The sequence below is a fragment of the Hyaena hyaena genome, unplaced genomic scaffold (genome assembly GCF_003009895.1).
Source record: "Hyaena hyaena isolate Hyena2069 unplaced genomic scaffold, ASM300989v1 scaffold_432, whole genome shotgun sequence".
Lineage (NCBI taxonomy): Eukaryota > Metazoa > Chordata > Mammalia > Carnivora > Hyaenidae > Hyaena > Hyaena hyaena.
In genome coordinates, this window is record NW_024081063.1 from 849,245 (window position 1) to 864,069 (window position 14,825).

Consider the following 14,825-nt stretch of genomic DNA (forward strand, 5'->3'; position numbering starts at 1 on the left):
TGGAAACATATGCCCGAGGTGGTGATATTAGGAGGCAGGGCCCTCGGAGGTGATTAGGTGATGAGGGTGGGCCTTCCTCAAAGGCCCCGGGGAGCTGCCTCAGCCCTTCTGCCCCGGGGAGCTCCAACACAAGAAGTTTACAGCCCAGAAGAGGCCCCTCACCCAATCACCCTGGCACCCTGACCTTAAGCTTCCAGCCTCCAGAGCTGTGAGGAAGAAACTCCAGTTGCTTACAAGCCACCCAGTCTGTGGTATTTTGTTGCAGAGGTCTGAACGGCCTGGGACACCTTCTCTGGACCAGGCTCTAGTCAGGTGTTGAGGTGCCGGGCTGAACGAGATGCGACCTACTCTTAATGACCCAATACACCAGAGTGTGTAATAGGAGCAGCGCACGTGCACAAAGCACCGCGGGGCGCAGGGGAAGGCCGTCCATCCCCTTCATCTGACCGAGAGGACGGATGAAGATTCGACACAGGAGGTAACATGTGCTCTGCACTTTGACCTCAGGATACATCCAGGTTGAAGTGAGAAGTGTCACCTGAACACAGATGACAGCACTGTTCCCAAGAGGGGATGAGCTCATGCCGGGATAGAGTATAGGGTAAGAAGAGAAGAGGCTATCACTGAATGTCCCGCTTAGAGTCAGCAGCTGAGCCTAAGGCCCTTATAAACAAATTACCTCCTGACCTAATTACCTGAAAGCAAGAACGTGTAAACGGAGCATAATGGTGACGTGAAGAGCACAGTCTTCGGTGTCAGTCAGACCCGGGCAAGGGTCCTTACATCTACCTTTCCAGCTCTGTGACCTTAAACAAGCTCCTTAACCTCTCTAAGCCTCAGTTTGCTCATCTGTACAATGGAACTGGTAAACGCTCACCTCACAAGGTGAGCAAAGATCAAATGTGATAATCCAAGAACAGCAGTTGGTATGCTCTCCGATACAAAGTAGGTATTCAGCAAGCAAGCACTTTTGTATTATTCTGTGTGAGTGTGTGTGTGTGTGTGTGTTGTTCTTAAGAAAGCATCAAAAAACTATAGACTCTAAATAAGAGTTTCCCAGCTATTGCTATTCTGGGCTGGATTATTCTTTGTTGGTGGGGAGCGGTGGGTAGGGGGAGGCCGTCCAGCGCATACAGGATGCCCCTCCCCACTAGATGCCAGGAGGACACCCCCCTCCCCAGGTGTGACAACCAAATCTTCTCCAGACATTGCTAAAGGTCCCTTGCAGTGGGAGAGAGAAGGGAGCAAAATGGTTCCCAGTTGAGAACCACTAAATCTAAATCAATAGTCGGGTGAGGTGGAAAGTTCATCTGGAGGGTCCAGTGTCTAAAAAGATAGACTTTTCAACTTGTAAAGACCCACGAGCATTGATGCCCCCCCACCCCTTGGCTATGAAGCCCAGCAGGACTGTCTCCAGGAAAGAAAGGGGTGGGGCAGGGAAGAGCACCAAACACACCTGTACCTTCTCTGGTGACCATGGCAGAAAGGGCCTCCGCCCCCACCATGAATGCCACCCCCCAGGGGCACCTCCATGAGGCTAGCAGACTGGGGTGACTGGTCCCTGTGCAAGAAGAAGCCACACAGTCCTCCTCTGCACACAACAGATTCAAGTGTGGTGACAAAAGCCAATTGATTCTGTCCTGTGCAATGAGCCACATAAGCCACCAAACCACGGCTCACGTAAGGGCTGCCACCAATAAACGGCTATTTTTCTGGAACTTTGTATCCTCCTGAGTCCACCCTTCAGAAATGGCACTGACAGTGTGCCCTATGTTTTATTTTTCCAACACTACTTTTTAAAGCTAATGAGGACCTGAGTTAATCAGTGGAGGAAAGCCACGGCCTATGCATTCAGCATGAAACCACAAAGCTGAGTTTTCACCAAATAAACTCTGCTTTTGTAAAATGCGACACCGAGGCAGAGCTCAATTTTGGCCTTGGCAGGGAGGCAAGGCGGCCCAGCAGACAGAGGGGTTAGTGCAGACAGAAAGAAGATACTCAGAGCTCTTGGCTGGCTCAGTCGGTTAAGTGTCCGACTCTTGATTTCGGCTCAGGTCATGATCTCACAGTTCGTAAGTCTGAGCCCCCAGGCTCTCAGCTCAGAGCCTGCTGGAGAGTCTCCCTCTCTCTCTGCCCCTCACCCACTCACACTCTGTCTCTCTCAAAATAAATAAATAAACTTTAAAAAAAGAAAGAAAGAAGATACAGCAGTCCAGAAGCAGGACCCTCTTAGTAATCCTTACAGTGCGGGGCATAAACACAAAATAGATAAACCTGCTCAGGTTTCAAATGGAATGAAATACAACCGCATTGTTGTGAACATGAAGATCAATATCTCAGAATGAGAAACCACGGTGCATTTATTCTAATAATCTGTGTGCACATCATCTGCATCCATTTCAAGGCATTTTCCCATCTAGTTTCCCATCTAGTTTGAGGTGTAATCCTCACCCCCGCCATCAGGTTGGAGAGATAATATTACTACCTTCACTTGGCAAAGGAAGGGACCAAATCTCGGAGGCTGTGACTTTCACTCCGTCATTCAATCCATTATTAAGTTGCTGCAATTTGCCGGGCACTTGCCCAAGCCGTGGGGCGCGGCCAGGTAGTCCGCCAGACGCTGTTCAAGCCTGGAGAGTCTTGAGGTATTTCTCAAGGAGAAGCATTATTGGCATTTGGAAAAGATGACTCTGATGGGCGGAAAGATTCCATCCTTTGCAGGAGGTCTAGCAGCCTTAGCCCTAGACAACCAAGAGCGTTCCGACGCATTTCCAAACGTGGCGGAGGGGGCAACCCCCAACTGAGAGCCCCACCAGATGTTCAGAGCAACAGATCTTAGATAGCCATGGCTCCTCAATCCTCTCAATTTGACCTCAAGCAAGTGATATTCAGTTTCCCCCCTTATAAAATGTGATAATAGCCGTGTGTACCTTGTAAGTTTCTTTTGAGAAATAACATATTGAACACCTGGCCCCTGTCGATCTTCAGAAATAGTACCCAAGAAATACCCATATTATTTCCCTGGCTTGTCGCCTTCTATCTTTAAAGAAAGCCACGTCCTCAGGGACGCCTCGTCAGAGCATCTCTACTGCCAACTGCCGTCCCCAGGTTGCTTCCATTTCACATCCTCCTTCCTGTCTAATTGTCCTGATCCAACGTACCCTCTGTTTTAAACATGTATTTGGTTATGGCGTCTTCCCCAAGGAGAATGTACTGTGAGGACGTGGATTTTCGTCTGTTTGCGTCCCTGCACCCAGAACAGAGCCTAACGCTTAGCATTCAACAAAAACACCTTGAGTGACGTCCAATATACTAGACGGCCAAGGTCTGAAAGCCGGTCTCTTGACTGCAAATTCTGTGCTCTTTTCTCTATGGAGAATGACCACGGACGATGACAACAAAGGGAAAATATGTCAACCATTAAGAGATGTAAAGTGTGATATTACAACACTCTCTTGGAGGGGCCTTTGTGCCTTCCCCCTTCTGGGATTCTTTGAAGTTAACAGCTTCAAGCAGAAGCCCAGCCACCAGCCTGTTTCAACTTGAGTTGCCTTTGTGGGTTTTCTTCCTGAGGCTTTTAGGATAACGACGCACAAGACTGATACGGACTTAAACACCTACGTTACCAGTTTCTCTATCCCTACCCGTACCCACCCGAGTCAGAAGCAAACTTCAGGTGATCCTGGAGATATCCTTGCTGCCTGTCCTCTTTAACTGCAGCAAACTCGGACTCTGCCTACCAAAATTAGCACCAGGTTACTAGCACCTTGACCCCAAGTTGGCTGTGGCAGGTCTAGCAGTCACTGATTACATCCGAGACAAGTCCAGACCTGGAGTTCCAAAGTCTAGTGGACCCTAGGCCCTGGGAAGGCAACGTTAAGTCTTTCATTTATATTTAGTCTAAAAAAAGAACTTTAATATGAAATATACAAATCAACACAAACACTTCCACGTAACCCACCACAACAACTCACATGCCTTTTATGAAACACAGATGAGGGTGCCTAGGTGGCTCCGGTGATTCAGTGTCCGACCCTTGATTTTGGCTCAGGGGTTGTGGGATAGAGCCCCACATTGGGCTCTGAGCTGAGTGTGGAGCCTGCTTAAGATTCTCTCTCCTTCTGCCCCCTTCCCCACTCACTTTCTCTCTCTAAAGAAAAAAAAGAGGGGCACCTGATGGCTCAGTCGGTTGAGCGTCTGACTTCGGCTCAGGTCATGATCTCACAGTTTCGGGGTTCAAGCCCCTGCATTGGGCTCTATGCTGACAGCTCAAAGCCTGAAGCCTGCTTCGGATTCTGTGTCTCCCACTCTCTGCCCCTCTCCCGCTCGCACTCTATCTCTCAAAAATAAACATTTAAAAACATTTTAATAAAATAAAATAATAAAGAAGAAAAAGAAGCCCGGGTGTCATGAGGAGGGAGATGGAGAGCTGCAAAGTGAAAGGACCCTATGGCTGTTTCAGGGATCCTACTGAGCAGGCATATTGATGGCTCGCCATTTACAACGAATCATAAGTAGATGTACAGATTATATTATTTACTTTCACCTAAACTAATCCTCACAAAATGGAATGGAGGCTTAGGAAGATCCCAGCCGAGAAACCCCAGCGCACAGACACTCATAAGGCACGCGCACTCCTCCAAGTGTCCGTCTGCCACAGTACAAAGTAAAAACGATGACAGAATCAGGGTGCACAAAGGTGTCAGCCAACAGAATTATTCGGAGGATAACAAACATGTGGTTTTACAATCACTACTGTTAGAAAGTTAGAAATCTCCTTACCCTGGATATTCAGATAATGGCGGTAATACATCTAAATTATCTATAAGCAACATATATCGGGAATGACTCCTCAAGTATGTTTCACCAATAGTGTGCCCATGTGCAGTTGAGTATGTGGACATTTGCTCACCATCCATTCCACTCTCCTCCCTTCTAGAAGGCCTAATTTTTTTTTTTACAAATAGTTTATTGTCTAGAAGGCCTTCTTATACAGCAGATGCTGGTCATTGAAAAGCCATACTTCCCAGGTTTCCTTGAAGCTAGGGTTCTGGATGTGAATTTGGTTTCTCCAAACAGAAGCACTCACTCAAGACTTAGACAGCAGACATGAGGGGTGCCTGAATGGCTCAGTCGGATGAGCATCTGACTCTTGGTTTCAGCTCAGGTCATGATCTCATAGTTCGTGAGTTTGAGCCCTACACTGGGCTCTGGGGTCGATGGTTTAGAACCTGCTTGGGATTCTCTCTCTCTCTGCTCCTCCTCCATTTGCATTCTCTCTAAATACATACATATGCACAGAAGCTTTTAAAAAAAAAAAAAAAAGCAGACATGAGGCAGAGACCAACTTCCTGCCTTCCAGGTTGGTTTTGCTGCAGGCTAATGTGGTGATGGGGACAGAAGAGGTTTTACGACAGCATCACATGGTCCTCCCGCCGTCTTTCTGGGTGTCAAGAGGTGGCTGCAGTGGGGAATCATTCCAACTCTGGAATCAGGATTTCTGACCCCTGGTTCTCGGTACCCTCAGTTTGTTGTCAGGCTCAGGAGTTCGAGGAGAGTCTTGGAGGCAGCCACACTCCTGTTTTGAGCAGCCAATATAGGTTGGTTCGTAAATGATTACATGTACTATCAGCTGGGGGCTCCTTCCTGGAGGCAATTTCATAAGCACCAGATCCCCTCCATTAAATACTCTCTGCTTAAAATACTTAGACTCCTCCGTCCCCCCGGAAGCTGCCTGGGCCTGGGAAAGCAACCCAGCTCTTCCCTCTGGGCTCTAAACAAACAGGTGAGGAGGGGACAGGAGGGAACAGGTGTCTTTGAGATTCACTTGTTTACTCTTAAAATGTTTCCAAGTACCTTTGGGCCAACCTCAGAGACAGAATCCATGCCCTGATGAATCAAAAGAAGAAGATGTATACACAAACAACTACATTTCTAAAAGGGCCAGAGAAATTATAAAGACCATTTGAGCTCAATGGCCATGAGAGAAAGTAAAATCCACACTGTGATACTCTCCCCAAGAAAGGTCTACACGTACTTCTGTTGGAACTCCCAGGGTCAAGCCCCAGGTTAGATAGCTCACTTCCCCACGCCTTCATGAAGCCCACAGTCAAGGCTGACCAGGCACTTCCAGGCCCTCACCTGGCGCCTGCGTCTTACAGGGGTGCCCTTTACCATCACCTTACTAAGGTCACGGCATGTGCCGTGGTTTGCAAAAAGTACTTTCCCTATTTACAGAGTTGGTATCCGAGAGCACCAACTCTTAAGACAATGGCCACTTTGTGTCCTGATGAGAAAGAAAAAGTGCAGCACAGTGTCAAGCAGCCATCAATGATGACATCGTCAAATTTCGCCGATACAAAAATGTGAAAAAATGAGTCTCTTAGAATGGAGAAAATACGGTAATTGATTAGGAAGCAGAGAAACGCCCCAGCAGGACCCGGGCCTTGCATGTCCAGATGGTCAAGTCCATCCCGCCCGGACGCTCCTACCGAGGGCCCGCAGAAGTCAGGGGCTGCCCGGGCTGTTTGCAATTGCGAACGCCATGCATTGCACCCTGAACACTTGTTTGAAGAATTTGCCAACACAAGCTCTGTTAAAATGGTTCTCAAATCTCTTTTACTGATTTGTGGTCTAGGGTGGGGGTGGCGGGGTGAGGAGAAATGGGATCAATACAGTGACCACGTTACCAAACGCAGGACCAGCTGCCCAAAGATAAAGGTGCAAGTGAGAAGCTTCCTGACCTCCCATCCAACCTGCCACAGGACCCCTGCACAGACTCTGCTCAGGATTCTCCCTCTGCTTTGAACACTCAGTGCTGCCTGCCCAGCAAGTTCCCACCTCAGAGACAGGCCTCCGCTGCTCTGTGCCCAGAACATTCTTCCGGGGATGGACACGTGGATGGGCCCTTCCCTTCCTTGAAGCCTCTGCTCTCCACGGTCATCCCACCAGTGACACTCCTTAATTACCTATATATTCAAGTGCAACTCCTGCCCCCCATCTACTCTCCCAGCTTTGTTTTTCTCTCTTCACACCACCTGACAGGCCATGTCCTTTACTTCTGCATTTGCTTAAAGTCTGGGTATCCCACTAGAATGGAAGTTCCCTAGGGGCCAAAATCAATACTGAATCCCTAATACTGTGCCTAGACCCACCTGCCGGGCTGGGCACAGAGTAGAAGAGAAAGAGACGAGAGACAGAGGAAAAAAGCACAACTCAGCTCGTCAATTTTGATCAATTATATTTGATCTAAGATGCATCAAATAAGTTTCCAGAAATTTTTAGTTGACAGATCAGACTATTCAGTGACCTCAGAGGAAGATGTGCCTTAAGGTGGGGGTCTCGAAATTCAAGAGAAAAGAAATGAAAAAGAAAAAACTGAGTAAGCAAAACAACTTCTGGTTTTTCTAAGAATCTGAACTTGCATGCCTGCTGGCAATGACTTTCACAAGGCCTTTTTCACCTACCCTCCCCAGATTAGGAGGTGGGTTCTGTGGGTAGATTTTAAGAGGGGAAAGGGTGGGGACTGAACTTGTGTTTGACTTCCTGTTTTTAAATGACTGTGCTGATAGAGCTGGTCATAAGCAAAATGACTTCCCAACCAGATAATCTAAACCGCAGCCACCTCTGCTGCCGCAGGATGGACCCCCACATCTCCCGCCCCACGGAAATCTCCAGTCACTCTTCCACTACGGGCTGACCACCACTTTTATTTCAGAAGGCAGTGAAATGAGGGCTCGTGAGCAGTGGCTGTAATTGTTGGAGGAAATTGCCTAAGTGTATCTGCCTCATCTTAATATGGCTATGACAATGCTCCACTGAGGTGCAAACATTTCAACCACCAAAGGAAGACCCCACAGTGGACAAGTCTTAGCCTTCAGTTATTCAATGCTGCTTTCAGGGTTCATAACAGTCTCATATTTGAGACCCTGCTGCTGCCTTTGCAAAGGAAATTCCAGATAGATAATCGCCCCTACAAACTGGGGAGTCCAAACTCATTTTATGTGTAAGCGAAAAGATTCGTGTGCAGCTTAAAAAAAAGAGGCACCTGGGGGGCTCAGCTGGATAAGCGTCTGCTTTGGCTCAGGTCATGATCTGGAGGTTTGTGGGCTTGAGCCCTGCATCAGGCTCTGTACTGACAGCTCAGAGCCTGGAGCCTGCTTCGGATTCGGTGTCTCCCTCCCTCTCGCTCTCTCTCTCTCCGTGCCCCTCTTCCGTACATACTCTGTCTCTCTCACACAAATAGATAAGTATTAAAAAAAAAAAAAAAAAAGCATAAAAACGATACAGGACTGACATCCTGCAAAGGGGGGTGTGGGGGTGGACAGCGGAGGCATATGCAAATCTATGTTAAGAGATTAAATTCTGTCTTTAAACTTAATAACTAGTCGCTGTAATGATGCATTTGTCTCAACTACATCAAACAGGTACAAAAGGGATGATATAATCTCAACTATTTTTTAACATATATATTCAATAATATATAGAATAAAGCACCTGTAGGCTGTGGGTGGTAGAATCCTATATGATGGTTTCTCTTCTACACTTCCTCAATTTCCTAAAATGAGCACATATTATGTTTATAATTAGATTAAAATCATAACACAAAGGCCCTGCGCATTCAATCTAATCAAGTGAAACTACAAAGGGGTAACCCAAGAAGTCTTTAAATAAAGGGGATAATCTTTCAATACCTTCGACCAAGGCACAGAAATTCCAGGCAACGGTGAAAGTAAACATATGGCAGAAGGAAAAAAAAAGAGGAAGAGAAAGAGGGAGAAAAGGCTTTCTCCTCCGCAAGCTTCTCTTCTTTGAACAGGAGCTGTCAAACAAAACCACAATCCCAGGGAGTGACACAAAAGGAAGGTTCAGAGGAGATCCCTTCACACACTCCCACAAATGCAGCCCCGGGGGCCTCCTTTCCCCCCCCCCCCCCCCCCCCCCCCGGGGGCCCCCCCCCCCCCCCCCCCCCCCGCCTTGCATGCCTTGCACGACAAAGCCCCATCACAGCCCAGCCGTCTGGGGCAGGTAGGCTAGACCGTACAGCACACGTGTTTACAGGATGCATGTTTACAGGATGCATTCACTGATGGACTTGAACGTGTGCAGAAACCACTAGCAGCTGGTTCCGTTCCCACCAACTTCAGGAGCCGCTCACACCGGCAAAAGGTGTTCATCCTGTGGACGGGTTTCTTCACGTCAGCGGCTACCGGAGGCGGAGTTTCCCCAGGACCCAGGACATGAGCAGCGCCCCAGCTGCCTCATACCTCAGGGCAGCAAATCAAGGCCGCGGGGAATGCTCCCGCTGGTGTACAAGGACGACGACTTGAACCGAATCCATGTGTGCAGGGCTCTCAGAGACCAGGAAGGCAGGGAAGGCACCCTTCCCACCACACAGACCCAGACTCACGGACAGGGCATTCTCCGCAAGGCTTGGTAACAGTCCTGAAAACCAGAGAAGCGGGTCCTCTAGAGCTGAGCTACTCTTGCTTATCTCTAGCAGATACTTTATCGAGAACCTACTGTGTGTCAGACACTGTGTAAAACATTGGGATTTGAATAGGGCCTAAAACCTGATTCCCCGGGGCCTGGCTGGCTCATTCTGTGCAGCATGTGACTCTTGATCTCAGAGTTGTAAGCTCACCGCCACACTGGGTGTAGAGATTACTAAAACATAAAATCGTGGGGCGCCTGGGTGGTTCAGTCAGTTGAACACCAGACTCTTGATGTTGGCTCAGGTCACTATCCCAGGGTGGTGGGATGGAGCCCCGCGCATCTGCCTCTGCACTGATCGTGAAGCCTGCTTAAGATTCCCTCTCTCCGGGGGCACCTGGGTGGCTCAGTCGGTTAAGCATCCGACTTCGGCTCAGATCACGATCTCACAGTTTGTGGGTTAGAGCCCCACCTCAGGCTCTGTGCTGATGGCTCAGCCTGTTTCAGAGTCTGTGTCTCCCTCTCTCTCTGCCCCTTCCCCACTCATTCTCTGTCTCTCAAAACTGAATAAATGCTAAAAAAAAATTTAAAAAAAAAAGATTCTCTCTCTCTCTGCTTCTCTCCCCTCTCATGTGCAGGCTACACACATACACTGACTCTGAAAAAAAAAAAACAGACATAGTAAAAAAAATTTTTTTTTAAAAAAACCCTAATCTAAACAAAGACTACAACTCAGAGTGTCAGAGATCTAAAGAAAGCCGCCTTACTGACAAGGCCCACTTCTCCTGAACCCTCCAACCAAATTAAAGATCAACTACTCAAGTTTATGCTTTGCTGAGGAATTAGAGAAGTGGAAGAGACAATGGGCCCCAGATTAGAATCAGAGGGAGAGGCCGCCAGCCCTGCCCATCACCAGCTGTCTCCTTGTTTCTCCCCCACCTCTCACACTCCCGGTGTTCTCAAGGTACCGATGAAGCCAGGCTCCATTTCTTTTGGAATACTACTTTTCTGTTTCAGACACAGGTATGTGGAACTCCTACCAGAGGGCTCCAAATTTTTAGCAACACCATCTGTGTCATGCTGTGGTCCCTTCTGCCTGTCCCGGGGACATCTCTCAAGACCGAAACGGCACAGCCAGGCCAAAGGATCATCCTACACAAATGACCCCAAATCCTCAAAGAAGCAAAGATCCGGCTAACTTTTAAAGAAATTCAAAGCAGTAGAAAAGATTCAGCATCAGCTGTCATCAACCGTGAAGTTTAATAAAACAGAAAAGAAAAGATAGGGACATGTTTAATATTGATTTCAAAGCCTACTTTTATGGCCCGTGTCCTAATAAACTATTGGCATGGAGTTTTCATAGAACCATATGTAATTCAGCATAAGGCAGACCTTTCAGTTGAACATACTCAGATAGATATGAATAATAAGCAAATGCCAGCTCTTGAAAGGAAATGGGGCCAGGAAGGAAAGCAAGGCTGAGAGCAGAGGTCAGGACCGATGATCCTTATCAGGACAGCCCGATGATCCTCATCAGGACAGCGTTAGAAAAAGTTCTGTCCCTGATCGCAAAAGGCTGGATAGACAAGTCGAATGCCACTTTCAAGTCGACACTGTAAACTAGAACTGGCAATAATTTTAGCAAAGCGCTAGTTACAAGTTAGAAGTTTCTTCCTGGTGTCTCTGGTTAGAAAGTTATTTCCTAAGTCTCAGACATGAAAAGCAGGGCACAGGCTGTATGAAAACCATGGAGACTGGGGATATTACCAGTTAGTGTTTCCCTGGACAACTAACAGCTACAGAGAAGTTAAAGTGCATTCGGGACGGAGAATAAGATCCACCCTTGTCCTGGGCCTTTCTGCAGAGAACAACCTGGCATGTTCTATCCTGGCAAAATTTTAAGTGACCTAGACACACATGTAGAGTCGAGACCAAATGACTCGGCCCTTTGTTCCGCCTGGGTGAGCCCCAGTGAACTTGCACACCACCCAGCCCCTCAGTCTCTGGGGTGGAGTCTGGCCTGGCCTCCGGGAGGCTGCCGTGTGTCTGGCCTTGCTGGCTGCACCCAGAGCATAAGCGAGGTCCATTTTTAAATTCCCTTAGAAGTTTCCCAACCACCGGTTTGGGTGAGGAGACAAACCCGGCTGCAGTTTGCTGACATGAAACTAAAAATACCCAACTGCAAACAAAAGCCATCTTTTACAAGGCTGGCTCGGATGTCCTGAGGTTACCAGTGGTAGTGTCAGACCGTATCCTTGGCCGCCTGAACAACTGCTCCAGGGTGAGCGGGGCAGAGGGGCCGATTGGTCCCGGCGCTGTCAAGGAATCTCACACCAGCAGCCCTGCCTAATTGATGGAAAGAACAGTTTTATTCCCCTGCCACCCACCCAAGCTAGAAGAATTCGGGGCTGCGACTGCTGAAAGTGTTAGATACACACTGAAAGGAGAACGCAGGAGGCAAAAAAGAAAAAAAAAAAATCCAACCCCATTTCCCTGGAAGGAAATGTGTTTCCAGCTCCCTCCTTGCAATTATAAAAGCAAATTATTGCTGTGGCTGCACTGAGAAAGGCAACTCGGAGGCGTTAAAAAAAAAAAAAAAAAAAGGATTTCGGAGCCAATGTGGCCCGGGGGGGGGGCAGGTCGGGGGTGAGGTGGGGGGCGGGGCTCGCCGGGCAGATCGGTGTCACCCCGAAGCCTCCTCAGAAGGTTTTTGTACCTGTTGGGCTTCGGGGCCAAGCGGTGAACCCCTGGCCGCGAGCTCAAGGGCGCCCCTCCCTCCCCAGGTCCCAAACTTTCCATAGCGCCTTTTGTAAGGGGCAAGCCTCGAGCCTCCCCCAGTCCCGATTTCAGATGGGTAACTTGCCTAAGCTACAGAGGGCTGGGGGGAGGGGGCTCATTGCCAGGCGCCCCGGGGCCCTCTGGGGGCTTCAGATGTCCGGAACCCAGGAGTGGGGCAAGAGCCTGACGGTCAGTCCAGGACCGGGCCAAAGTTTCCTCCAAAACTGCTGCGGCCACTGCGTGACCCAGGAGCCATGACCAGCGCAGGGTCGGGAGAGCCGTCGGGGTGGGCGCGCAGGGTGAAGCAAGCCCCAGGGCACCAGCCGCAAGGTCAATGCGGAGCCAGACCCCGGGGGCACACAACGGGCGCCCAGACCCTTCCCCAGCCTGGTGGAGAGGCAGTGCGGGGCACCAAACCTCTCCCCACACCTTTGCGCGGCGCTGAGCCCAGGACACGTGGGAGCCAAAGCCTCGGGCTCCCCAGCAGGGACCTGCCACCTCTCCGGGGCGCACACCCTTAGCCCCCAGCCCCCAGCCCAGGGAAAGGCAGCGCGCCGAGGCGCAGGGCGGCAGCCTCCCGGCGCCCCTTTCATCCTCAGATCGCTGCATCCAACCGGAGTTGCGTTCTCTTCAAACCGGCCCCCCACGTCAGCAGCTGCCCACAACCTCTCTACCTTGCTCTGCTACCTCGCAGACAGACAGACAAGAGACACAAAGAAAAAAGGGAGAGAGAGAAAGAAGAAAAAAAAAAAACTACCGCTCCTCCTTGCTCCCATCCTCCAGCCTGGAGCCAGGAGGAAGGAGAGGAGAGAGAGCACGTCTTCCCTCCTCCTCTCCATCCCGACTAGTCGACCCGGGCGGCAGGGAGTCCCGAGGTGGCTTAGGGAGAAGAGGTAAGGTTGGAAGAGGCAGAAACCAGGCGCCAGCGAGCGAGCGAGCGAGAGCGCGAGAGAGAAGAAAATATCCAACAAAACCACGCTAACGCGCCCCCTACCTGGGTGCAACATACTTTGGAAATAGAAGATGACCAGGATAAAGGATCCCAAGCAAGTGGCCAGCACCATCCGGCAAATTCTGTTCATCCTCATCACTTCCAGCAGCGCCGGCTTCATGGCTTTGTCCTGGCTGCGGGGACCGGGGTGTCCGGGGGGCGCGCCCGGGGCGCAGGAGCCGGGACCCTGCCGCGCGGAGCCGAGCCCGGGAGGCGCAGGGCAGGGCTGGGCAGGGCTCGGGAGGGCGGACTCTGGGGAGGGCTTCGCGGCCGCTCTCGGAGCCCCCAGCCCCGGGCAGGGGTACGGAAGGCTCCGGAGTTGCTCTGGAAGTGCGGAGATGCGTGGACCCGCCGGCTGCGCGCTCCGGCTCCTCCCGCTGCTCCTCCTCGCGTCCCCGCCGCCGCCTCCGCTCCCGCCGGCGGCCGCCGCTGCCTCCTCGCGGGCCGGGCGGCTGGGGTGCGAGCGCGGATGGTGCCGCCGCCGCCGCTGCGCTGGCCGCTGTGGCTGTCGAGCGGGCCCCCTCCCTCCGCTCCAAAGGCTACTTCATTGCGCTCCAATGATCTATATATTCCGGGCTGGGTTTTACCAAATGCAACTCGCAGCCCCCGGCGAGGGGAGGGCGCCCGCGGAGAGCCGGGAGGAGGGAGGGAGCCGAGCGCCGGGGCGGAGCGTCGCGCCTCCCCCGCCCCTACCCGGGAATTGGTCGCGTCCAGCTGTTTCCCGGGGAGTGCGGAGTGCGCGCCGCGCTCCCGCAGGGTCCCAAAAGCCCTCAGTCCCCGGCCGGGCTCGGCCGCCGTCATGAGGTAGTGTCAGCGTTTCCATGACAAAACCCGGAGGGAAAAAATGCGAATAAAATCGCCTCGGTGCTGCCACCCACTCCTGCCGGCGTTCGTGGAGAGAAGTGGCAGGGAGCGGGTCGGGCACCGAGAGCGGAAAGGGGGCTGGTGGTCTGCGATTATTTAAACATCCCTGCACGAGGTGATGGAGAGGTTGCCCCCAAGCCCCCGGGGAGCGAGTGTCCTTTGGCCGAAGCTCAAAACGGGCGGTTGTTTGTGTTTTTGTGTGTGTGTGTGTGTGTGTGTTTTTTCTTTCAAACCACAGCCAGGCTCGAGCGACGTTTTGGAAAGGGGATAAAAACGGCCGACTTGGGGGTCAAGGTTAGGGAAACGGCACCACCCGCAGGGGTCAGGCGACAGCTGAGCTTTCCCGGGGGTTTACCCCAAAGTCTCTCCCTCAACAAGGCAAAAGGGACTTGCTTACGGATTTTAAAACTCTGGCTTCCCCGAGGGTAGGGCTCCCTGCAAATTCCTCCAAGTGCTCACGAGTACCCCCCAGCAGGGTGGAAGTGAGAGGTGGCCCCCACGAAGTCACTGTCAGCGGAATCCAAACAACTGATGGAAAAACCCAGCCGGCCTCAGCACTGGCAGGTAAATGGAAAGATGGCGTTGTTTTCCTGCATTGTGGGAAGTAATTTACAATTTCCAATTCCATGCATTGAAGTTGGTTAACAATCAATAAAGTGAATACAGGAGAATAGTGCAGCGATCAGTGGCTCACTTACCCCGTTCTAACTTTTGAAAATCGGCTCCGAGGGTCCATTTAGCTACCACCCAGCATTGAAGA

At 50.9% G+C, this 14,825-nt stretch overlaps 1 protein-coding gene across 2 annotated transcripts in view; it reads right to left on the reverse strand.

The window, feature by feature from the left end:
* The window catches only part of CHST11 (carbohydrate sulfotransferase 11), a 267,274-nt gene extending 253,450 nt beyond the window's left edge, over positions 1-13,824 (reverse strand). The window contains exon 1 of one of the 2 annotated variants that reach the window (XM_039252887.1): positions 13,220-13,824. In XM_039252887.1, the coding sequence (XP_039108818.1) occupies positions 13,220-13,322 (103 nt within the window). In that variant the 5' untranslated portion in view covers positions 13,323-13,824. Of the gene's footprint in view, positions 1-13,204 lie in introns of both variants that reach the window. The other variant, XM_039252886.1, reaches the window with a different exon arrangement.
* Between the last annotated feature and the right edge of the window lie 1,001 nt (positions 13,825-14,825).